The sequence below is a fragment of the Pipistrellus kuhlii genome, unplaced genomic scaffold (genome assembly GCF_014108245.1).
Source record: "Pipistrellus kuhlii isolate mPipKuh1 unplaced genomic scaffold, mPipKuh1.p scaffold_m20_p_37, whole genome shotgun sequence".
Taxonomy (NCBI): domain Eukaryota; kingdom Metazoa; phylum Chordata; class Mammalia; order Chiroptera; family Vespertilionidae; genus Pipistrellus; species Pipistrellus kuhlii.
In genome coordinates, this window is record NW_023425537.1 from 67,457 (window position 1) to 90,443 (window position 22,987).

The 22,987-nt window shown below is 63.4% G+C and overlaps 1 protein-coding gene across 5 annotated transcripts; it reads right to left on the reverse strand.

Moving 5' to 3' along the window:
• Positions 1 to 5,344: 5,344 nt before the first annotated feature.
• GPRC5C (G protein-coupled receptor class C group 5 member C) lies at positions 5,345 to 18,540 on the reverse strand. Of its 5 annotated transcripts, none has more exons than XM_036461428.2 (5): positions 18,324 to 18,540; positions 10,968 to 12,050; positions 9,408 to 9,502; positions 7,596 to 7,745; positions 5,345 to 6,086 (listed from the first exon to the last, which is right to left on the reverse strand). In XM_036461428.2, exons 2-5 carry the CDS (start codon positions 12,016 to 12,018, stop codon positions 6,054 to 6,056), a joined length of 1,329 nt encoding a protein of 442 aa, XP_036317321.1. In that variant the 5' UTR covers positions 12,019 to 12,050; positions 18,324 to 18,540; the 3' UTR covers positions 5,345 to 6,053. The 5 variants fall into 5 exon arrangements, with proteins under 5 accessions (XP_036317321.1, XP_036317326.1, XP_045426706.1 ...); XM_036461433.2 differs by lacking the exon at positions 18,324 to 18,540 and adding an exon at positions 17,935 to 18,193; XM_045570750.1 differs by lacking the exon at positions 5,345 to 6,086 and adding an exon at positions 6,134 to 6,151.
• Between the last annotated feature and the right edge of the window lie 4,447 nt (positions 18,541 to 22,987).

The following is a 22,987-nucleotide window of genomic DNA, read 5'->3' on the forward strand; positions in this document are numbered from 1 at the left end:
AATTAAGAATAGAAGAATGTGACTTGATTGGAAGGTGGGGTCGACGGGTGTCCTTGTAAAAAGGGGAGACATGGACAGAGGCATGCAGAGAAGGGAGGTGAAGAGAAGGAACACGGGGCAAGACAGCTGCCTCCAGGCCCAGGAGCGGGGCCCGGACAGATCACAGCCTCAGGAGGAACCGGCCCTGCCAGCACCTGGAGTTAGGGCTTCCTGCCTCCAGACTGCGAGCTGGTGTGTTCCTGTCGGTGAAGCCACCGAGTCTGAGGCCCTTTGGCAGGCAGCCCCCCGGCAAGCTAACCCACCAGGTCCCCCTCACTGGACCCCAGGGAGGATGGACCTTGTAATGACTCGGAATCTCCCCTCTTGACCTTCCTGAGTTTGACCACCAGGAGACGCCCCATCCCAGCTCAGAGTGTCCCCTTCGCCTCTTCTTTCCAACTGGACACAACCCCTCCCAGGTAAGCCCTCGCCTCCAACACAGGCCTGTGGACACACACATAGGGCGCACCCCAGCTTTGTCCTGCATTTATTGACATGGTCAGGCTGCAGAATTCATGCAGGTGGCAGGGTAGGTGGCTCCTGCCGCTGAACTGAAGGGGGAGAAGGCGTTCAGGGATTTGAGGAGGCAGACCCAGGGCTTCCCTCCCCCTTCAGTGCCCCACCCTCACCCCGCCACCTGCCACCTGCCACCGCTGCTGGCTAGGGCAGGGTCAGCCAGGGGAGGGGCTGTGGGCAGTTGGCTGGCTGCCCCCACCCCCCTGGTTGAACTCCAGTTCCAGGGAACAATTTGCATATTAGGCTTTTATTATATTGATGGGAGTGTGAACCCTTTTGGAAATTCTACTTTGCATGTGGGTGAGAGTCGAGGGAGGGGTACCCACCCCCACCCTCTCTGTGCCCTTCATGGCTCTGGTGAGCACCCCCACATCAGCTGCCTCCTGCGTGCTCCCTACTGGGGAGGAGCCTGAAGCCCAGCAACCTCTTGGTTCATGGGTTGACGCTCAAGTGCTAAGCCACACCCACCAGGCTCGGTTCATTTGTGTGTGTGTGTATGTGTGTGTGTGTGTGTGTGTGTGTATGCATGCTCCGTGTCTGGACAGCTCCAAGGACTGGGGTCCACAGTTGAGCCCCTGTTGACCAGGAAGTTCCCCTGACCCTGAGCCCACCTCACCCCTCCCCCAGCTCCTCTCCTGGACCCCAAGGCTACTGAGGGGCACACCATGTGGGGCTCCTGGTGCCCCACTCGGACTCCTAGTCACACCAGGTCCCCTGCACCATCCCAGGCCCGCACAGCACCTCAGCAGGCAGGAGCTGGAAGGAGTGAGTCCAGTAAGGGGCACTGCTGGTCACACGTGGCCCAGATGTTGGCAGGGAAGGGTCGCGCCCCCTAAGGTGTGAGGAGGGGCCCAGGAATACCCTCACCCCCTCCCGGACTGGGAGACCAGTCCCCACTGACACCCAGAGGCGTGGTTCTCACCCAGGAGAGTTCACCCTGGGGGGTGGGGGGAAGGGTGTTGGCATCCCGGACAGTTTTAGCATCTAGGACTCTGCTCAGCACCTTACAGCGCCCAGGCCAGGCCCCTCCCCCTCCACAAAGAAGGGCCAGGCCCCATGGTCACCAGGGCCAGGCTCAGAACCCCCAGACCCTGAGCCTGGGCACCGGGCCCATGTCACCCACCCGTGGAACGTGGTGAGCTCCTCTCTCGGGACCTGAGACCTGCTGTCCTGGGCCCAGAGACACCGGACTAAGGTTGTAGGGTCGCTGGCCGGGCTCCCAGCCTGAGGGACCAGGGAAAAGGCCACAAAGACTGCAGTCCTGGAGGGGAGGCTGAGGGGAGGAGTGGGCCAAGGGGGGGGGAGGGGCACCGCGACCCCCTTCTCCAGGCGGGGTGGGGTGGGGGGCTCCGGGGAGGAGAGCTTTGGGGGCAGCCCCCAGCCGGCGGTGGAGGGAGACAGCCGGCCCCAGCCAGCCGGCCCAGTGCTGCTGCGGGGGGATCAGGTTGCAGGGGTGCCGGGCGGGGCCTGGGTGGGGAGCGGAGGCGCCTCGGGTTGGCTGGGGCAGGGGCGGGCCCTCGCTGGAGGTGACGTCGGAGCGCCCGAGGCCGGGTCCCCACCCCCACCTGCCACCGCCCCAGGTTACAGTGTGGGGCCTGCCGTGCAGCCAGAGGTTTGGGTGCTTGCACGCTACCCCCCCGCCAGGGCAGGGCCGCCGCTGGACTGCTCGCTCAGCTAAGAAACCGTAAAACCTGCTGTAGGCGGGAGCCCACTGCCCTCTGGCTCCCTCCGACGGAGGAGCAGCTGATGCCCGTGTGGGTCCACCCTGGGCTGCCCAGTCCATAGAGTTAGGGCTTCTGTTCCCTTGGAGAGACCTGGGAAGTGAGGGGTGCCCTCCCCCGCCTTGCCTAGGGACCCAGCGCCTCTGTCCCAGGCACAGCCAGATGGTGGCCTGCTCTGCCCAGCTCAGTCCGCACCTGCCTTTTGGGGCCCCTCCCCACTGCTGGGGACCCCAACACGGGGGCTGAGGCAGAGCTGGAAGCTCGGGTCCATCTCACGGTGAGGAAGCAGAGGAGGGGGAGGGGAGCTGCCCCAGATCAGGGTGAGAAAGAGCCAGGTCTCGAGGGAGCCTGCCCAGTGCTTCCCCTCCATCCACATCCCACCCACTCGGGAACTGGCCTGTGGGGGCCGCAGAGGACAGGGAAGATGACAGCAACCCGTCTGGCAGGAAACCCAGGGCAGCCAGCTCCGATGCCCTGCCGTGGCCCTGGCTTTTGGGAGTGACCTTGAGGGGCCAGAGCACTATGACCTCAGGGTGCAGCACTTCGATTGGGCAGATGCGGATACGGAGGGTCCCCAGAGCCTGAGCGAGGACGAGAGCCACAGGGCAGCAGCCAGCTGACCCCTGCAGAGCTGCCTGGCGTCACAAAGACGGCAGGTCCCGGCCCCCACCGCTCCTGGGAGTGCTGCTGTCCCCTCCTCCATCGCCCACACCCCGCACCCCGCACCCCGCACCCCACAGCCGGCTCTTCAGCAGCCCCACGGCCCTGCAGCCTCCTCTCAAGGAAACAGAGGTCAGAGGCGCCGGAGCCCAAGGAGGATGAGGTCAGACCATTACCGGCGGCACAGATGCTCAATAATTCATGGGCTGCTGGGAGCCAGCGCTGCAGCTTCCGGCGGGCCCGGTGCAGACGGCAGACAGGAAACCTGCTGGCCACCGGCACTCGGGGGACCCAGCACATCCTGTCCCCGGGGCTGGACTAAGTGATCCGGCTTGGGGAGAGGGGGCTGGGGGCTGATGGACCCTTACTAGCGGCGTGACCACAGGCCAGGCACTTAACCCATCAGCTTCGGGCTCTCCTACGGGCTGGAAGGTCCCTGAATGAGTGTGGGAGCCCCGTGTCTGACCAGACCAGACTCTGGGAGCGGCACTCGGCAGGCCCTCCTGGCCCAGGGGAGGTAGCCCCTGACCCCAGGATGCCTTCCCGGGAGCAGTGCCTCACCCCATCCCCAGCACCCCAGGCCGAGGCAGGACTAAGATAAAGTCCCCCCACATTCTTGTGCCCCATCCCTACATCTCCAGGCCTTGTGTGGGTGAGGGGACACCAGTCTGGGACCAGGCCGGTTTGGAAGACCTGGTTTCCCGCTTAGAATAAATTCCCAACCAAGTTGCTTGGAATCAAACATCCCTTCTTGGTCTAAGAGGCAAGCAGGAAGTTAAAAATTATATATTGTTCAGCTGAAGCCGGTTTGGCTCAGTGGATAGAGCCGTGGCCTGCAGACTGAAGGGTCCTGGGTTTGATCCCAGTCAAGGGCATGTATCTTGGTTGGGGGCACATCCCCAGTGGGGGGGGGGGTGGTGGTGGTGGTGCAGGAGGCAGCTGATCGATGATTCTCTCTCATCGATGTTTCTAGCTCTCTGTCCCCCTCTTCCTCTCTATAAAAAAAAATCAATAAAACATATTAAAAAAAAAGACCCACGTTAGTTTTTAAAAAAATAAATAAATACATAAATAGTTCAGAAAACCCAGCACAGTTTTTTTTTTTTTTTAATATTTTTATTGATTTTGTAAAGAGAGGAAGGGAGATAGAGAGTTAGAAACATCGATGAGAGAGAAACATCGATCAGCTGCCTCTTGCACACCCCCTATTGGGGATGTGCCTGCAACTAAGGTACATGCCCTTGACCGGAATCGAACCCAGGACCCTTCAGTCCCCAAGCCGATGCTCTATCCATTGAGCCAAACTGATCTCGGCAAGCACAGTTCTTAATGAACACACAGAGATTGCTGGGAGCAATGCCTCACACACCGAGAGGAATAAGGTCTTTAATTCCGAGCAGGCACGAGGCCCACAGGACTCTGCGTGGAGCTGGAGTTGGGCAGCGGCTGAGAGGTCTCCCGGGTGCCACCGTGGCGGCTGGGGCCTGTGCCGCGTCCTTCCTGCCCGGCTGGTGTGCGATGCCGCTGGCCCGCTGCCCCATCTTCTCCGCTGGCCGGGGGCGTGCCGGAGTCCGGGCAGGCTGCACCCCTCCCGCGCCTCCCCCAGGCTTCCGGGGACTCGGACCGGGAACAAACCCGCATTCACTGCGGCTGCCGCCCTGGCCGCCTGGCGCGGCCGAGGGCTCACGAGATACCATCACCTCAGAAAGCAGGACCGTCCCTTTGTTCGCTGCAAAGGATCCTGGGGCCACTAACCTAGATCGGGAGCCGCCTGAGGTACCGGGCTCCCCCCGCTCTTCCCTCACAGGGAGACTATACTCCATTCATGGAACCAACAGCCCCGTACAATGGATGGTAACGGTGGTGGGGATGGGGGGTGTTATCACATGTGGGGGACAGCTCTCCTCTCATCTACTGGGCCCGCTCCCCCCATGCCTCTCTGGAGAGACTCGGGGGACAAGGCACAGGTGCAGGCAGGAGGGGGCGGCACTGGAGCTGCGGGCCTGACTGCTCTGGTCCTCCCCCACACGGCCCCAGAGTGATGCTGGGGTGAGACCTGCACATGGGGCACACCTGCGGGGGGCACACTGGGGAGCCCCCTCTTGGACCAGCCTGCTGCTGGTACCAGGGAGCAGGACAAGGCCAGGGAGACCGTGCTACCGAGGCCCCCACAAATCTGGAGCCATGCGTCTTGTCCTTGGTGCCAGCCTCACGCAGGCCCCGCCAAGGTCCCCACTCCCCGGGTGGCGTCAGGACCCTCTGGCATCCTGGGTGAGGAGTGCAGCACCGGCACACGGAGGTGCCCGGGGTGAGGTAATGGCAGGAAATGGCAGTGTCCAGCCCCAGATGCCGCTTATCCGAGGGGCCTCCCCGTCCTGCAGGTCTGTCCTAGACCCCGTCCGCTGGTCCCCGAGAATGCAGCCCCAGCCCTGCCTGTGTCTCCACGGCGCCCGGTCCATCGAAGGTGAGGGAGGAGGGTGCAGAGGGGAGCGGAGTGAAGCGCCGCCCGTGGCGGCTCAGGTCCAGGGCCCTCAGGCCACGGAGGTGCAGCTGTCCGGGCCTCCAAGCCCTGCCTTCCTCCTCGCAGCCTTCCATGGTCCCTTGGTGACGGCCCCGTGAGAAAGGCCGGGGGCAGCGCCTGCCAGGTGTGCCTCCAAAGACTCCCGGAGCCCCGCCTCGATCCACCGGGTGCAGGACACGCTGGACACCAGGGACACGGCCAGGGAGGTCACCGTGTGCAGACTGGGCACGTGAGGGGGGCCCTGCAGCCACCGCCTGAGGACACGGGCTGTGCCGTGGGGGAGGGTGTCGCCAGGGGGATGGAGGCAGGCTGGTCTGCAGGCAGCTCCTGTGGCCTCTGTCACTTGGGGGCCAGGAGAGGCTGGCAGGGCAGGTAGGGGTGGCCCTCGAGCCCAGCCCTAAGCCTCGGGTTTCACAGGGCCTCCGTCCCCCTTCCCCCACCCCCCCACCCCCACCCCCACACTCGGTCCACTGCTCCCAATCGGAGGCCTCCGGGCCCTCCCAGCTCCGGGGACAAGGGTGGGGAAGGTGCAGGGCCCTGCCAGCGGGACAGAGGCCTGAGGACAGGGTACGGCGTGCAGTCCAGGCCACAGGCGGCTACCATCTCGGTTTACTTTGCGGGGACTGAGCCTGAAGTAACCAGAAAGAACAAGTCAAAGGGACCCCACTGCTCAGGGCCCGAGTGCTGGTTTTTACTAAAAAAAGCGTTGGGAGTCCCCGGGGGCGGGCTGGTGCAGGCTGACACAGGGGAGGCTGGGGCCAAGGTCCGTTCCTCTCTTCCGGCCACCTTTCCCTCCCTCCCTCCCTCCCCTCCCAGCAGGACATTTTTTCCTACAACCGGTGTCAGAAAATAGCTTCTGGCTCGATGGGGAGGGACATTCCCAGGCCTGGGAGGCGGGCTTGGCAGGCCCGTGACCCGAGTCCAAGGGTCAGAACACTGCTGCTTGTCTGTGCCCGGCCTCTGGCCGCTGGCTGTCCCAGGGCCGCTGGACGCCAGGGTCCGGAGACAGCCTGCCTGGTCCTGGGGAGGCTGTGCAGGGGGAGGCTGTGCAGGCTCTCTGGGTCAGTAGGGAGCAGGAGAGCTAACCCCTAACTTTCTCCTACAGCCCCGTTGAACTTAAAAAGGCAACAGTTGCCGAAACTGGTTTGGCTCAGTGGATAGAGCATGAGCCTGCAGACTGAAAGATCCCAGGTTCGATTCCGGTCAAGGACATGTACCAGTAAGGGGTGTACAGGAGGCAGCTGATTGATGATTCTCTCTCATGGATGTTTCTAACTCTCTATCCCTCTCTCTTCCTTTCTGTAAAAAATCAATAAAATATATATTTTTTAAAAAGGTAACAGTTCTGGGATCTGGACTCTGGAAAGGAGAATGGCCTGCCCACCTTTGGGGGCAGCCTCGGGGGTGCTGGGGAGCCGGTGAGGAGGGCTTTACCATTGAGGCCTGAATACTTCCTGCCCAGGAGTGAGATCAACCAGAACTCGGCCCCACCCTCTCCGCCGCCTCTGTGAACCCACCCGGCCTAGGGGCCTAAGAGCACCGAGTGGAGTGAGGCCCCACCTGGACCCCGACCCCACTGGGCGGCTTAGGGTGTCCGCTACAGACCGTGGTAGCTGTCAGTGAGCTGGGTTTGGAGGGAGGAGGAGGGAGGAGGGAGGAGGAGGGAGAAGCCGCCAGTGGGCCCAGCGGCAGCGGTTCATGGGGACCCGGAGCAGGGCCAGACACGGCATTCCCGGAGGAAGCGTTACCAAAGCAGAAAGAACGTGTTTATTAGGCACCTTGTCCCTCACGGAGGAGCAAGGCCCGGGGCAGCGCCTGTGACGTCTCTCCAGGCTGCAGGGATCTCTGCAGACTCCGGAGGACGCAGGTGCTGCATGGCCACCCCCCAGAAGAACACTATTTGGCCGGAGCGTGACCCCTGGAGGGGACCCTGGCATGCAGCCGGGGGTGGCCCTGACTCCACAAACACTGAGGAGTGGGCGGGGCCCCTGGGCGCCACGGAGCCCTGGCCGCCTGGCAGGGCCTCGCAGCGGAGGCACCAGCTGCCCGGAGCCATCGAGGGGCACGGGGAGCGGGAGGGCATCGGCCGGCCGCCTCCTGGCGCCAGATCAGTCCCACACGTAGGGGTTTCTAAAGACCTGAGAGTTCTTGTCGTCTTTCGGGGCCGTGGCCGCCTGGTGGCTCTGAGCGGCGTACACGTCCTCGGCCCGCAGGGTGGAGTTGGCACTGCCCATCGCCTGGCTGTTGGCGGTGGCCCGGGGGAGGATGACATCATAGGGTCCCTCGGCCTGGAAGGGAGAGCGGGTGGTCTCACAAACACGCGGCTTCCTGCGGGTGGGGCCTGCCAGCTCCCCTTCCCCCACCCCAGCCAGGCCCCCGCGGCGGCCAGCCCCTGAGCTCACCCTCCGCTCGGCTGCCCCTTCGGAAGGAGCCTCTCCCCACGCCGGGCGGCTGTCACCTGTCCGGCGCTCCCAGCCTCCCTTCCTCCAAGACTCTTACCCGCGTCCCCCCCAATTGGCCCTCCAACCCCCACCAGCATGATGGTGGCTGGTGTGCCAGGCCCTGGCTGTGCCCACAGAGTTCTCCTCCAGAAGTCTGGGCTGGCCTGCCTGACGGGAGGCTCAAATCCCAAACGCTTTTGGGTGTGGGTAGTGCACGTGTTGGAGACCTCAGACCCAAATCAGCTGCTGGAACCGGGTTCAAGCTGCAGCGGTCCCGCCCGTGTGTGGGTGAGACACGGTGGAGGGTCCTGAGCAGCCCAGCTCCCTGCGGCTCCAGGGCCCCGAGCTGCCCACCTGGTGGTCTCCAGCTCCCCATCCCCCAGTAGCTCCTGAGACATCTCCGTGGGCGTTCTCAAACCCGGGTCCGAATCACCTGGGCTGTTTGTGTAAACCTCACCCACACCTGGTGGGGGGCGGGGAGGGAGGGAGGAAGCCCTGATGAGCAGGGTTTGCAGATTTCTACAGGTGCTTACTCCCATCATGCACCAGGGTGACGTCACCGAGGAGATGCTGACCGTGGGATTCATCGCAGCCCCAGCTGCACCCAATTTGCATTTTGAGGAAGACCCCAGGTGCTGGTGATGCCCAAGGCCTGCGGGCCACACAGCATCACCTGCCAGCCCAGCGTCCGCCCCCTCGGCAGGGAGGGCGGCAAGCGTGGGCGCCCTGCGGCCCAGCAGGCTCTGCCCATGTTCGGAAACTCCTTTGCCCATCGCGGCTCCCGGGGGCTGCAGGGCCGGGCTTAGGGAGACCGAGGGGCCCGGCCGGGACTTTCAGAGCGAGCTTCGCCCAGGCTCCTGGTGGGAGGGGTGAGAACGCCCCCCTGCTGACCTCCCTCCTTCCGGTTCCCAGCCTCCTGCCAGGGCGGGTCGCTGACCTCTCCCGCTGCGCCTGCCAGCCGGGAGCAGGAACACGCATGGGGCGAGTGAGCCTGACCCGCCGCCTTCCTGTTCCCACCCCCTCCCCGGCTCAGGGAGCATCTGTTCCAGAACCCAGGGGAGGCGAGGCTGGGAGCCGCTGCCTGCCTGCCTGCCTGCCTGCCGGCGGGGGAGGGGGGAGGAGGCAGCTGTGGTGGGATGTAAACACCTACCCAGACTGGGTCCCCAAGAGTGACCCCCGGCTGGCCCAGGCCCTCCTCGGTCCCTCCCAAAGCTTCTGAGGGGGAAGCTGGCGGCTCCCGCCAGCTCAGAGAGCCCCGCAGCCCCCGATACCTCGGGCCGGGCAGGTCCCATCGCAGTGAAATTGAGGTGGTGGGTGCACTGACTCCAGGAAAAGGCACCAGGAGCCGGGGCTCTGAGTTCTCCCAAGGCTCGGAGTGGAGACACCTGCCTCCCCCCCCCCCCCGCTGCACCTCCCCCTGCACCTCCCCCCGCACCGCACGGCCCTCCGCCCGCCCCGAGCCCGGGCTCCACTTTCCGCAGAGTCCCGGGGACTCGGGGGCCCACTCACCGGGCCTTTGTGCATCAGGGCCATCTCGGTGGGCTGGTACACGCTGGTCAGCAGCTGCCCGTTGTACCCGCTGTACGGCGACACTGGTCTCTTGGCTGCAAGGAAATAGAGGTTTGAAGGCTTGGCTCCCAGCGCCCTTTCCCAACCGAGAGCAAGGCCCTGGGGGCGGGGAGAGGAGCCAGGCTTCCCCGGGTAACCTCTAACCCAGGAGGGCGCCTGGCCGGGGCTGGCCAGCTTGGGGGTGAGGCTGTAGGTGTGGGGGCCCCTCCAGAACCCAACACCCCTTTGTTCGGACCCCCTCCACTTCCGAGTTGGTTCAGAAAACAGCTCCTGTCATCACATCGCCATCTGCCTCCAGGGCAGAGGCCACGAGGGCACACGGGCCTCCGGCGGCCTTCCGAGATGGCCAGCCTCCAGCTGGGGCCTCGGCTGCAGCCGGCCAGCTGCCAGGCCCCGGGGTGAACACAGCACAGGCCCTGCAGCCCCAGACTCCGGAGCTGGGAACCGACTCCCTGCGACCCACGGCCCAGAGCCCCCCGGGGGGACCGCACACACATCCTGTCCCTCGGCCCCTGGGCCCGGCTCCAGGACTATTTTCAGCGGCAGGAACACTTCCCCGGCCTCCCGCCAGGAGCTGGCTTCCCGACCGACCGGCCTCACCGTCAGGTGGCTCAGGGAACCTGCCGGCCAGCCAGCCAGGCCCGGGACGGGCTGGGCCTGGAGGCCGGCCCCGCGGGGGTCGGTCTGTCTGTCTGTCTGTCTGCCGCAGGCCGATGGCCCACAGCTCAGAGGGACCATAGCCCAGAGCTAAGTGCCCGGCTCACGCGATGATTGATTTTTCTATTTGGAGGAAAAAATAAATAAACGAAGGGAAAGAAATCTTGAGAGGACAAAGGCTGAGAGCATTAGGCCCCAACAAGTACACGGCTGAGGCAGTGCATGTGCGAGGTGCATGCCTAGAACATGTGGAGAGACACAGGCCTGACACACAGCAGGTGCTCCATACAGGCCGGGGTCCTCCCCGTGTGCAAACGCCGGAGAGGACTCCTCGCGGGAGCCGGGAGCGCCTCTGGCCAGGTCTCCCCGGAACGGCCCTCCCGCTCCTGCTTCCCAAGTGGCTCCCGGGGCGGGGACCACGGGTTCCGAAGCTTCGCTCCCCTCCCGCCTCTCCCACCGCCGGGCACCGGACTCCTGGAGCTGGGCCCTGCCAGGAGAGCCTGTCCCATTAGCAGAGCCTGGGCCCTAACCAATTTGACCTTCGGACTGGAGGGTCCCAGGTTCGATTCCAGTCAAGGGCTTGGTTGTGGGCTCATCCCCAGTAGGAGGTGTGCAGGAGGCAGCTGATCGATGTTTCTCTCTCATCGATGTTTCTGATTCTCTATCCCTCTCCCTTCCTCTCTGTAAAAAAAAGCAATAAAATATATTCTTTAAAAATGGAACTATGGGAGTTGAAGGCAGAGCACCACGGATAAGCCTGAGGGACCCGGCTCAGCCCGGCGCCCCCTCCTGCAGTAAGCAACGCGGAAGGAAAAGGGCCGCCAGGCGGGGCCCCGGACCTACCGGAGGCCGGCTCGTCCATGGAGAAGGCCTTGTTCTCCACAAACATGCTCTGGCCCTTCTGCTCCTTCAGGATGGTCTCGTAGCCCACGCCCCTGGTGGGGTACAGGTCGCCCGGGTAGCTCTGCTCGGGGCTGGCCTTGGTCACCAGGGACACCTCGGGGATGGCGTAGAAGAGGACGAAGGCCCAGGCGTTGGCGGCCAGCGCGATGGCCAGCGTGGGGTCGTCCCAGGCGGGCCGGTTGCGCTGCCGGTTGCCGTAGGTGTACATGACGATCCACACCACCCAGATGGCGATGGAGGTGGCGGCCGTGAGCAGCACGAAGGCGGCGTGCCTGCGCCAGCGCGCGAAGCGGCCGCACAGGGCGGGCCAGGCGCCCGCGAAGGCGGCCAGCAGCAGCAGCATCACGTAGATGAGCGCCATGACGAAGTCCATGTTGGCGATGTCACAGGGGGACGCGGCCGCCCCGCCCGCGCTGCCGTTGCCCGGGCGGCCGGCCTCGCCCGCCGCCCGCACCAGCGTGAGGATGAGCCACTCGGTGTTGATGATCACCTCCACCAGCGTGAGCAGCAGCGCCACGGCGAACAGCGCCCAGCCCCGCGGCCCGCGGTTCCTGCGGGCCAGGAAGTTGAGGGCCAGCACGTGGGCCACCAGGCAGGAGAAGCAGATGGCGAACAGCACGCCGAAGAGGAAGCGCCGGGCGGCGCAGGTGGCGAAGTCGGGCTTCACCACGCAGGCGAACACCAGGCAGAAGAGGCCCAGGGTGCCCAGCAGGAAGAACACCTGGGTGCCCAGCAGGCCGCGCTTCTTGGCGTCCTGCACGAAGGGCAGGCTGGCCACCAGCACGATGGTGAGGACGAAGGTGGTGACCACGCCCGCCCCGGCCACGGCCTCCAGGACGATGCCCCAGGCGCCGTCGCGGTCACACAGGTTGTAGTAGAGCGGGTTGAGGTCCGGGCTGCAGCCGGGCGGGGCTCGGTTCTGGGCCTGCGCCCCCGGGAACAGGAAGAGCAGCAGCCCCAGGCAGGTCAGCGAGGCGCTGCGGACGGCCATCCTGGCTCCCAGGCCGGGCTCCCGCGGGGTCCCTGAAGACGGAGGGGGAAAAGGCACAGTCAGTCCTCCCCAGAGTCAGCCGCCTACATGAGTGCTGTTTCCCAGAGCTTGAACCCGGGCACAGCACACGTTGATCAGGAGAGAGTCCTCCCTGGGCTTCAGAATCCTTCTTTTAAAAAAAATATATATATATTTTATTGATTTTTTTACAGAAAGGAAGAGAGAGGGATAGAGTTAGAAACATCGATGAGAGAGAAACATCGATCAGCTGCCTCTTGCACACCCCCTGCTGGGGATGTGCCCGCAACCAAGGTGGATGTCCTTGACCGGAATCGAACCCGGGACCTTTCAGTCCGCAGGCCAACGCTCTATCCACTGAGCCAAACCGGTTTCGGCCAGAATCCTCAACGCAGAACTCCTGGAAGGCATGGCCACTGACCAGAGAGGCAAACGAGATGAAGCCCGTCTGTCATTCCCACTCAGGGAAGAGGGGGGAATTGTCATTGCATTTTCAGGTCCTACCCCCATCCTGTGGATCTACATATTCCCTGGGTTCTTGCAGCTGGGGGATGACGGGGGGGGGGGGGGGTAGGAAGGAGGAAGGGGTTTATAAGCAAGTGCAAACCAAGCATGCCACCCATTCGGCACTTCCTCTCTTGCTCTGGGACTCCTAGCGTTCGGCAGGCCAGACACCATGCCCCTGAAGTCTGTCTATGGGACGCCGGAGCCCATGGGGAATCAGCCCTAAGCTCACCGAGTCCGTTGTTCATTCATTCAACAAGCATTTTACAAGCCCCGGTGACAGGCATACCTTGCCGCCAGAAAAAGGGAAGAGAAAAAAAAAAAAGATCAAAGAGCATTGAAAAGTTGTCTTTATCAGCACTTCCCCCTGATCCCTTCCCTCCCTCCCACTTCCCTTTTCTGCCCTTCACTCTCCCACTCTGAGTGCCAAAGCCTCGCTTCAGAATCCAGTTCTTTGTGCAGCTCAAGTGTGTAAGCGGCAGGATAAAGCGATTCCCCAGCCAGGGAGTTAATGACTGAATGCGAAGCTTCTCCTGAGAGGCGCTAACGTGTTAAAAGCAAGAGCCAGGCAAGGGCCGTGCAACACCCAAAGGAACGAGTCTATCATGGAAAACTAAAGCACTGCAGCTGAAAGCAGGAAAAAAATGTCTTTTATTCACACCAGGAAGTGAACTCTTATCATCCCAGCCACTGGTTCGGCCATTCCGGGCCGCGGCTTTCCCAGGCCCCGGCTCTCAATGGCAACCCGGTTTTCCCTGGATGAAGTGGGAGAGCAGAATGTGGAGGTTAAGAGAAAGTCAAGACCAAATCAATGCGTTTCCCCATCACAGGCTTTACCTGTACTTGGAGAACATTAGATGTAAGCGCCCTGAGACGTAAGTTACAAATGGCGGAATTCTATGAAACGCAGAGCTCCGCATTGAAAGGAATTCTGTGTGCCAATACCGGAGACAACCCTGCCTCCTCCTCGAACCCCAGGAGCCCAGGAACCCTCCAGAAAGACAGCAACCGAGCTTGCCTGGGCTGACAGTGACCACTAGTGGCTGCAGGGGGATGGCACAATCCAATTCTCCTCCCCACCACCTTCTCTTCTCATTTTTTTTGGGGGGGGGAGGGGAGAGGAAAAGAGAGGGGGGAGGGTTACACCTTACATTTTCACCATTCCTGGTTCCTTAATTTCTAAAAAAAAAAAAAAAAACAAATCCTAAATCTCTGTCGATATAAATTGTCTCTCCAAAATTAACTGGAAGGACAAAAGAAAACTCATAAACCGAGTGAAACGGACATAATCAAGATATCATCCATTTCCAACAACAACCGTTAGGATATCCTACGTGCCCCTTAAAGATATTTCAGGCACCTCTGCCTTCTCAGCTACCTCCTCATTGTTCAATTAAGCTTGCCTTTCCCATGAACTCTCTTTTAATTGCACTCATAATAAATTAACATTGTGTGAATTTTTCTATCGTGTTTTTTCCCCCCCCTAAATAACTTGGCACTTACTTCTCCTGGCTTCCAATGTAAAAGCAGGTTTCTCCTATGTCGTGACTTAAATAATCTTTTGCCGGAAACTGTGTGTAATCGCAGATAAAGCACACACTGCCGAAACCGGTTTGGCTCAGTGGATAGAACGTCGGTCTGAGGACTGAAAGGTCCCAGGTTCGATTCTGGTCAAGGGCATGTACATTGGTTGCGGACACATCCCTGGTAGGGGGTGTGCAGGAGGCAGCTGGTCAATGTTTTTAACTCTCTATCCCTCTCCCTTCCTCTCTGTAAAAAAAATCAATATATTTAAAAAAAAAAAAAAGAAAGAAAGAAAAGAAAGCACACACTGTGTTTACAAGCGAGGGAACAGGAGGGAGGCAGGAAGGGCTGAGGAGTGAGGAGAAATGCTGAACTCCAGGGGCTTCGTCACGGTGACATGCTCCACTACAGGGTCCTAAGCTCTCGGCCCCACCCCGGGCATCCCTGACTCACAGCAAGGCAGCCTGAACGTGGGGTACAGTGGGGAGAGGTGGAACCGCACCCTGAGAATGGCCGCCCAGACTTAGCCTCCCGGCACCTGCACACCTTCAAGGGCTTCTCCTGCTTCCCACCCGCCTCTTCCCGTCCGGGTTTAGGACAGTCAGTGACTCCAGGCTGCAAACACGGACCACACACCGAGGGGACAAGGCCCGGTTGTTCTAGGCCAGTGGTCGGCAAACTCATTAGTCAACAGAGCCAAATATCAACAGTACAACGACTGAAATTTCTTTTGAGAGCCGAAAACCGGCTTCCGCACAAAGGCCACGAAGTTTCATTTGCAATGTACGTGCGCGCCTGCACGGGGTATTTTGTGGAAGAGCCACACTCCAGGGACAAAGAGCCACGTGTGGCTCAGGAGCCGCAGTTTGCAGACCACGGTTCTAGGGACTTTGGGAAGTGCAAAGAGGAGCAAACACAGTCCCCAACTTGGTCTTTAAAGATCTGATAGGAGACAGCATTTGAGATCAGTGTGGATCAAATAAACTCATAAAAATATTTTAAAAATCTAACAAGAGAAGACAGATCTACCAGAGAATTCCACAGGGAAGAATAAGGTAGGTGCCACACAAAGGATGTCACCTCTGGGGGAGAGAAAGGCACAGGAACATGGAGAAGGAAGCTCTTCCAGGCCTGGGGTCAGAAAAGGCTGAAAGGAGGCCTCCCACCAAGCCCGCCACACTGAGCTAAGCTGCGCGCGGAAGTCCCAGGAGAAATGCCTCAGGGAAGGGGCCTGGAGCATCATTCTAACGCAGGCGGGAGCCGCTGAGGGCCGTTTGGCTGCAGGATGGAGGCGTAACCTGGGTTGTGCTTTAAGCGTTGAGCCTGGCACACAGCACAGACCATCGATTTGCTGAGGGCACATTCGTCCGGTTGAAAGATCGAGACCCAAGGTGAGCCGGAAAGGGCAGATCCGAGAGAGCCTTTCCAAAATAAAACCTAAGGCCTGGGAGGTGGGAGGAGGGATGCTGAGCCTGTGCTACACGTTCAGGCCTGACAACCGCCACATCCGTATACCACCACCACCCCGAGTCTCATCTAGCCCTGGGACCCTGACAGGCCACTCCTCTCCACCCATCCGGCTCTTAGCTCCATTCTGCCTGCGCCCGGGGCCAGGCCTTACCCTGCAAGTCTGGCCCCCGAGGACCCACCAGCAGGGGAATTTCCAGGGAAGGAAACAGCAATGGCCCCTCCTCCCCCATCCACCGAACAGGCTGCCTTGAAACTTACCAACCCCAGAGGGAACACATCTTCCCGCCCCATGGGTCTCATTTCTCCTGCTCCCTGGCCAACGGGAGGGCGAGTGTAAGGTGACCAGACGTCCCGCTTTTGGCGGGACAGTCCCGATTTTTAACCATTTCGTCTGGTCACCTTAGGCAACTGGGGAGACAAGAATGCACTGACTCGGGTGGGGAATGGGGGGTGGGGGGAGCAGGTGGACCGGGCTGCTGTCCACTGCCCAGGATGGTGACCCCTGCCAGCCAGCAGGAGCCTTGGTGAGGGTGACTCAGAAGAGTCTGACTTCCAGATTCGGCCAGTCAGCGGGCGCCCCCCTTAAGATGGTGAAGGGGGAACGGACCCAGCTCTGCCTGGAGATGCTCCCTCCCACGGGTCCCTCCAGCCTGCTCTGCGAGGCTGCCTCCTGAGACCTGCGGGTTAGGATCGTGTGTGCACACGTCTCCCCTCCCAGGCTCCAAGGTCTGAGGGTAGCGAGCAAGACCCAAACGCCAGGCCCTTGAAAATCACTCACTCACGGGAGGGACTCTGCCCACTTCCCTCCCAGCCCCGCCTCCTTCCTCTCCGGGTCTCACCTTCTGCTTGGAGGGTCTCGGTGAGACCCAGGAGCTGACCCTCCCTCTGCCTCCCGAGCTCGGGGCCCAGCCTCAGATTCTTCTCTGGGCCAGAGGGCCCTTTTGCTCCCTGAGCTCCCTGCAGTCAGCCGTACAAACAAATACCTTAATCACCTCTGAAACCAGCCGCTCCCCAGCGCAGCCACTCCGCCCAACCCGGTTCCAGAATCCCCTTCTGCCCGCGTTCCCTCCTGGGGAGCAGGGAGGCCCCCGGAGGACCAGAGGGTTCGGGCCCAGCCAGCCCCAACTGGCTCCGTCCTGCAGGGATACTGCGCTTCCCACCCACTTTTCCAAGCAACCAACTTCCTCCCCTTCGCCCTCCATTCACGTAAAGGCCCCGAGAGCCACCCCCAAAAGAGCACCCCAGGCTTCACACCCCTCGCCCCATCCGTCTCCCAGGCTCAGGAGGACACAGGGATACAGTCCTCAGCCAGGTTTCCTCCCCAGAGGGCCGGGACCCTCAGGGCGCCCTCCCAGAGGCACCCAGGCTCCCCAGGAGTGCCCGGGGCATCCTCCCTCCTCCCCTAGCCTGCCGCCCTCAGCAGCCGTCAGCAGAGATGGATGGACCCACTGACAGCCCTCCCGCCTCCGCCCCTTCTCCCCCCACCCTCCTTCCTCCCCAACGCCTGTGCGGAGCCACCTCAGCGTCCAGGTGTGTGAGTGAGTCGGGGGGGAGGATTTGGGGGGATTTCCTGGAACCCCTGCCCAGACCTCCACACGGGTGCGCCTTTGGGCCAAAATTCCAGCGCCTTCTGAAACTTGGAAGTCCCCAATCCAAAGGTCCGTTCTGGAAATGTCAGTGGAATGTGCCCCACCCCCAACAGCACTCCCACCCACCACCCCACCCCACCCCACCCCACCCCCAGCCCCAGACACACACTAAGGCTCGAGGGGGTGGGGTGGCCCCAGGAGCAAACGCCCCGCTTTGGGGCCAGCACTGTGGGCCTTTCCGGGGTGTAAAGCGGCCGGCCTGGGGGTGGGGGGCGCTGCTCGGCCCCGGAGGCTGGGAAGGGCCCTGGGAAAGCCATGGAGGGTGGGGGGAGGGACGGGATCTGGAAGCCACGCCGCCAGGAGTGAGGCTCTTGGGTCCTCTGAAACCCCAAACTTGGCGCAGCAGGACTGAGTGCTCCCCTCTTCACCCCCTCACCTCCCCACTAACTCATGGGGTCCCAGCTACGCTCCCCTGAACCTTGGAGCAGAGGCGCAGGGCCCCCGGGCTCTCCCCGTTCCTCCGGCCTCTGAGCCCTGCCCTCCCGGCGCCGCCGCGGGCAGGGCGCCCGCCCACGGGCCGCCGCGGGCTGGAGACTCGCAGGGGGAGCGGGGCTGGAGGGGGGCCCCTGGAGATCCTGACTGTGCGGCCCTCCCCGCCGCCTCCCGCTCGGAGCCGCCGCCCACAGAACCCGAGCGGGTTTGGAAAGTTTCTGCGCCCCAGCGGGTCCTCCGCGCCCCCGTCCGCTCCCCGCGGGCCACACCGGCTCCCCCGGGCGCCCGGGGCGGGCAGGGCGGGGGCGGCAGCGCTTACCTGGGACGCGCCGCCCGCCCGGCTCCGGCGCGGGGTTTGGGGCCAACTCCGGCCCCGGGCCCGGCGCGGGCGGAGTGGGAGGGACGCGGGCCGGGCGCGGGGCCAGGCCCAGCCCTGGCGGAGCGGCCCGGGCCGGGGCGGGCGCTCGGGGCTCGGGGCCTGCCTCTCCCCGGACCGGGGCTGTGCTGGCCGAGCCCGCTCGCTCGCTCGCTCTCACGCCGGCCTCTCCGCGGGCTCGGCTCCTTCCTCCCGGCGAGGGCGGGCCGGCGCCCGCGTTACCGTGACATCACCTCCACTCGGCGCTTACTGGGGAGCGCGGCCAGGTAGGTGCCATCGGTGCGCCCGGTAACAGCCCGCCCAGCCTCCCCGCGCTCACTCCCCCGGCTCACCTCCGGGCTCCGGCGAGGCGCACTTCCCGGCCGGAGGGAGGGAGGCGGGAGGGAGGGCGCCGGAGCTGCTGGCGGGGCCGCCGGGGGTTGTTGCTGCTACCGCCACGCCCCCCGCCCGCGGGCGCGCGCACTCCCGCGCACCCGGCTCCTGGGCTCGGCGCTGTCTCTCCGGAGAGCGGTTTGGGGTGCAGCCCGGCGCACCTCGCGAGCTGGCTCTCCCTCCCCGCAAACACGTCCTGCCGCCGCCCCGGAGCGCCTCTCAGCGATGGACACCTCGCCTTGGTCACCTTCCTCCCGGGTCCTCCCGAGAGACCCTCGCCAGACCCGGCTCCCCGCTCCGGGCCGCGGCGAGCCGCGCACTGAGACACACAGTGCTTCTTTGTCACGCCTCCGGCGCCCCCTCCCCTCCCCTCCAGGGGCGTGCACACGCGGACGCACCGCCCCGAGGGTCCGCCTCCTGCGAACTCGGTTCTTCCCCTACACCTGGCCACCGAGTGCGCGTGGGGACACCCCTGCGCGCCCCCAATGCGGGGAGTGTTGGGGGGCGGGGGTTGGTGAGCCTAGAACCACTCGGGACCGTGAGCAAACTTTGCCCCAGCCAGCCCGCGCCCGGGTCTCCAGGGACCGGCCCGGACCCGGGCCATCTCGGAGCGCGCGCTCCTCGCCCCGCTGCCCCGCTCCCCGCGCCGACCTGTCCCGATTAGCCTTCAGCTTCTGTTGCCCCAGGGGCGGCGTGTAACCTGGCCCCGGAGGACTCCAGTCCTGCCCTTCCCACCGCCCGCGGACTTTTCCACGAGTTCGCGTGCCCTGGGCCCTCTCCACGCCCCACCTCCGCCCCCGGCTCCCGGGCGGATCAGCGGGCGGCCGCCTCTCCCCTCCAGGAACCCGCAGAAAGGGAACCGCAGAATTGAGGAAGAGAGTCCGGGCTAGGGCCTCCCCGGCCCGGTAAACAAGAGATTTTCCGTCGCCCGCCTTCCCCCGAGGCTGCGGCTCCGCGCGGGGCGGGCGGAGTGTCCCGGGCGCCCGGCGGGGCCCAGGGAGCGCGCGGGGGGCCCGGGGGGCTGCGGCGCCCCGGGGAGGGGGAGGGGGAGGGGGCTGGGCCTGGCCGGGGCCCCGGGGACACGGAGGGCCGGAGGGCAGGGCGCCGGGTCTCCGGGTGCTGGGTCTCGTGACGCCAGTTGCCTGGGGGATCGCCCGGGGCGTGTTTGCTCTGCCCGGAGCGCCCGGGGAGGGAGGGGAGGAAGGGGGGGAGACGGGCGCCGAGGGGAGGAGGGGTGGCAGCTGGTCTCGGCTAGGGGTGGCCAGGTGGGGGAGGGGAACCTGCCAGGCTGTTTGTTTGCGAGCCTCAATCTATGACAACCAGGAGCCTAACTCCGTGAATCACCCCGCACGGCCCGGGCGATAAGCCTCCTCCGGCCGCGCCTCCCCCTCGCGCGCGCCCCGCCGACCAGCTTCGGGGAGGGAGGGTGTGCTGGGCGGCGGGGGCTGGCGGCGGCGCCCCGGTTCCCCAGAGCCCTGTCCCCCTTCCCGCGCCTTGTTCGCGCAGGCTGGGCTGGGAGAGGAGGGGATTCTTTCCGCTCTTTGAAATATGAAGCGGGAGAGCGCGATTCCGTGCCTTAATTTCACCCCCACCCCCCAGGGGGCCCACTATGAACCCGGGAGCAGCCGGTCTGACGGAGGAGCCACTCTGGCCCAGGACGGCAGCCTCTGCAACTGGGCTACTGACGCCCAAATCAGTTTGCTGGGAGGGGTCGCCCATTAGCATAGGCGACCAGCCAGTTCAGAGGCGGGAAGGGTGTGGGGGAGGGAGATGGGGAGATGGGGAGAGGTCTGAGATCTCAGGGAGACACGGATGGATTGTGGTTCCCTCTCAATGTGCTCTCGGCTTTGGGAAGGTCCCACTTCACCCTACAGAGACCTCTCCCAAAAAGCAAGTCGCCCGACACTCCAGGCCCAGGCAGGGGGAAGGCTGGGGTGCTGGGTGCCTGGCCACACGCTGGGAGTCACCCGGACAGAGGCCTGGCCCTGGGCGCTGAGCTGTCCACATCCGCCTGGGCCGCGCTGGGGACCGCGGTGGAAATTAGGACAGTTTTCTGAGAACTGTGCCTGTTTCCTTGTCTCGGCCTCACTCTGGAACAGGATCTGCCTCCAACACAAAGCACAGCTCTCAGGGCAGATGGCCTGGGCCCCTGGTGCCCTGGTGCCCTGTGCTGGGAGCGGTGGGGAACCTCACCCTCCCGCCCCGCCCCTGTGAGTCAGAGGCCGTGGGTGCTGCTGGCCACTGGGGGCCTGGAGTGGATGTGTGGGAGGTGCGCTTGCTTTCTAAGGCTCCAGCTCTAGGGTCATCTTCACCCCCAAATGCCCTTCACCCAGTAACAACCATGGGCACATAGAAGCTTTACAAACCCCCATTTTCACTAAAAAGAACACTTTGAAGAGTGGTCCCATAGGGCTCCTGCCCACTCCCTGTTCAGCGGGTCCCGGATGAATGAACTGGAGAGGGGTGTCAGACTCCCCCCTGCCCTAACATGGTGCTGGAGTTCCCGTGGGCCCATTGAAACTACCCGTTCCTGGGGCCTGGAGCAGTAAGGTACGGACCAGGCCCAGGGTTCAAGAGCAGCTCTGCCAGCTGCCAGCTGTGGGACCTGGGCAAGTTACTGCATCTTTGAGCTCCAATTTCCTCTGCCGGAAAACTGGCCTGCCAGCACCTCCTCATCTTGCTGTGAAATCACATGGAGCTGTGTCTAGAATGTTCCTCCCCCAGCCAGCCGGGCACTGACAGATGCTCCGAGGTCAGCCTCTCTGTCCGTGGTCCGCCCCTCCAAGCCTTAGTCCTGTCAGTGTTGGAGGCTGCTTCCCCAGCATTCTTCCGGTCCCGTGTGACTAATACCGGGATAGCCGGCCATCATGCTCTGGGCCTTTGCCTGTGCTGCTCCTTCTGCCGCCAACATCCTGGCCCTCCCACCCCCCAAAATTTCTTGGGCCCAGATTTTTAAAACATGTCCTGTCTCCAGGCTCAGCCTTGGGGCCCTCGTCTGCGAAGCTGCCTTCGTCTTCCCCCAAAAAACCCATGTGGCTGCCCTGTTGCCCAGGGCCTGTTAAGCATTTGTTTATTGATCATTGATCCTAGTGTATCTCCATTATTATTAATTATTATTATTATTGATTTGAGAGAGAGAGGAAGGGTGAGGGAGAGAGAGAGAGAGAGAGAGAGAGAAACATCGATGTGAGAAAGAAACACCATCTGTTGCCTCCTCTATCTCCTGCCCAGGTCCCAACCCGGGATCGAACCCGAAGCCTGGGCGTGCCCTGAGCCAGAACCAAACTCCCAAACCTCCCAAGACAATACCCAACCAACTGAGCCTCAGCGCCCGGGCATCCCAGTGTATCTTCATCAGCCTTCTGAATGATTGGCTCCCCGTCAGACCGCGCCCCGCTCAAGAGCAGGGACGTGCCTCCCATTTGTGCTTGGCATCTGGCCCAGAGCCTGGCGCGAGGCAGACGCATCGCTCTATGGCCCAAACAATGGCAGCAAGAGGTGCGACAGCCCCCCTCCCCCCCGCGGACCTCCCCCTCACACCAGGGGCCTTGCACACAGCACAGCGCCTGCCTGCACCGGCCCTGCCCTGCCCAGCGGTCCCAGGCCTTCCTGGGCCGCAGACAAGCCCCGGTGCCCGGTGCTGGAGAGGCCGGCCTCCGGGCGCCCGCCGAGCCCTGCGCTCAGTCCAGAGTCGGGGCCTTGCTGGGCGCCCCGCTGGAGCCCGCCTGGAGCGCAGTTGGCTCCCTCGAGGGACTTCCCTTTTGCCTGGGTGGCAGGCGCCCTGGAGTGCGGTTCCAGCTGGCAGACCTTCCGGGAGCCATTCCCTCCCCCGGGGAGCAGGAGGCCGCCTTCCCAGGGGTGGCCGCATGCTGGGCCCAGTGGAGTGAAAATAGTTCCCTGCTGAGCGGGGGGCGGGGCTTGGCTCCCTGACCTGTAGGTGCCTGGAGCTCTGTGTGGTAAACAGTTTGCATCTGCCCTTTGCTTGCCCTGGCGGTGCTGGGATTAACCGGTTACTGCCCAGGCTGCAGGGTCTGGCCGTGCGTCCCTTCTCCGGGCTCACGGCACTGCCTCGTCGGAGCGGCAGGTGCCGCCTGGTGTTGGGAGAGGACCCAGGCACCCCGGTGGCCCCTGAAGGGGCAGGAAGCCAGGGGCAGGGGCCAGGTGAGTGAAACACGCACTCGCACAGCTGGCTGCCCATGGCTGAGCCGCTGGAAATGTACCCGGAAGTGGGCCTGCGGTGGAGCCTGCTGGAATGTCACCTGATGCCGAGCCCATCCCCCCTCGCCCCCGCCCCTCCATGGCTCAGTGGCCGCTGACCAGCCTCCTGTGGAGAAGAGGCTGGGCCTCCGGGGCTGCCCGCCTCCCCCACCAGCGGAGAGAGTCTAGGAACCAGGGTCAGAACTGAGGGTCCAGGATGTGGGCCTCTCAACTCCCTCATTCCTTCCCCTCCCAAAACCTGGCAGCAGTGCTGCATGCAGGTCCCCCTGCCTTCTGGTACAGCGTTACCCCAGATCTGAGAACATTGCAGGGGCGGGTTTGCCTTCTACCTCACCTCCAATCCCCCTGCAAACCCCCATGCATTGTGGGACGTTTCTGACCTGCCTCTGCTCTCTGCTCACAACCT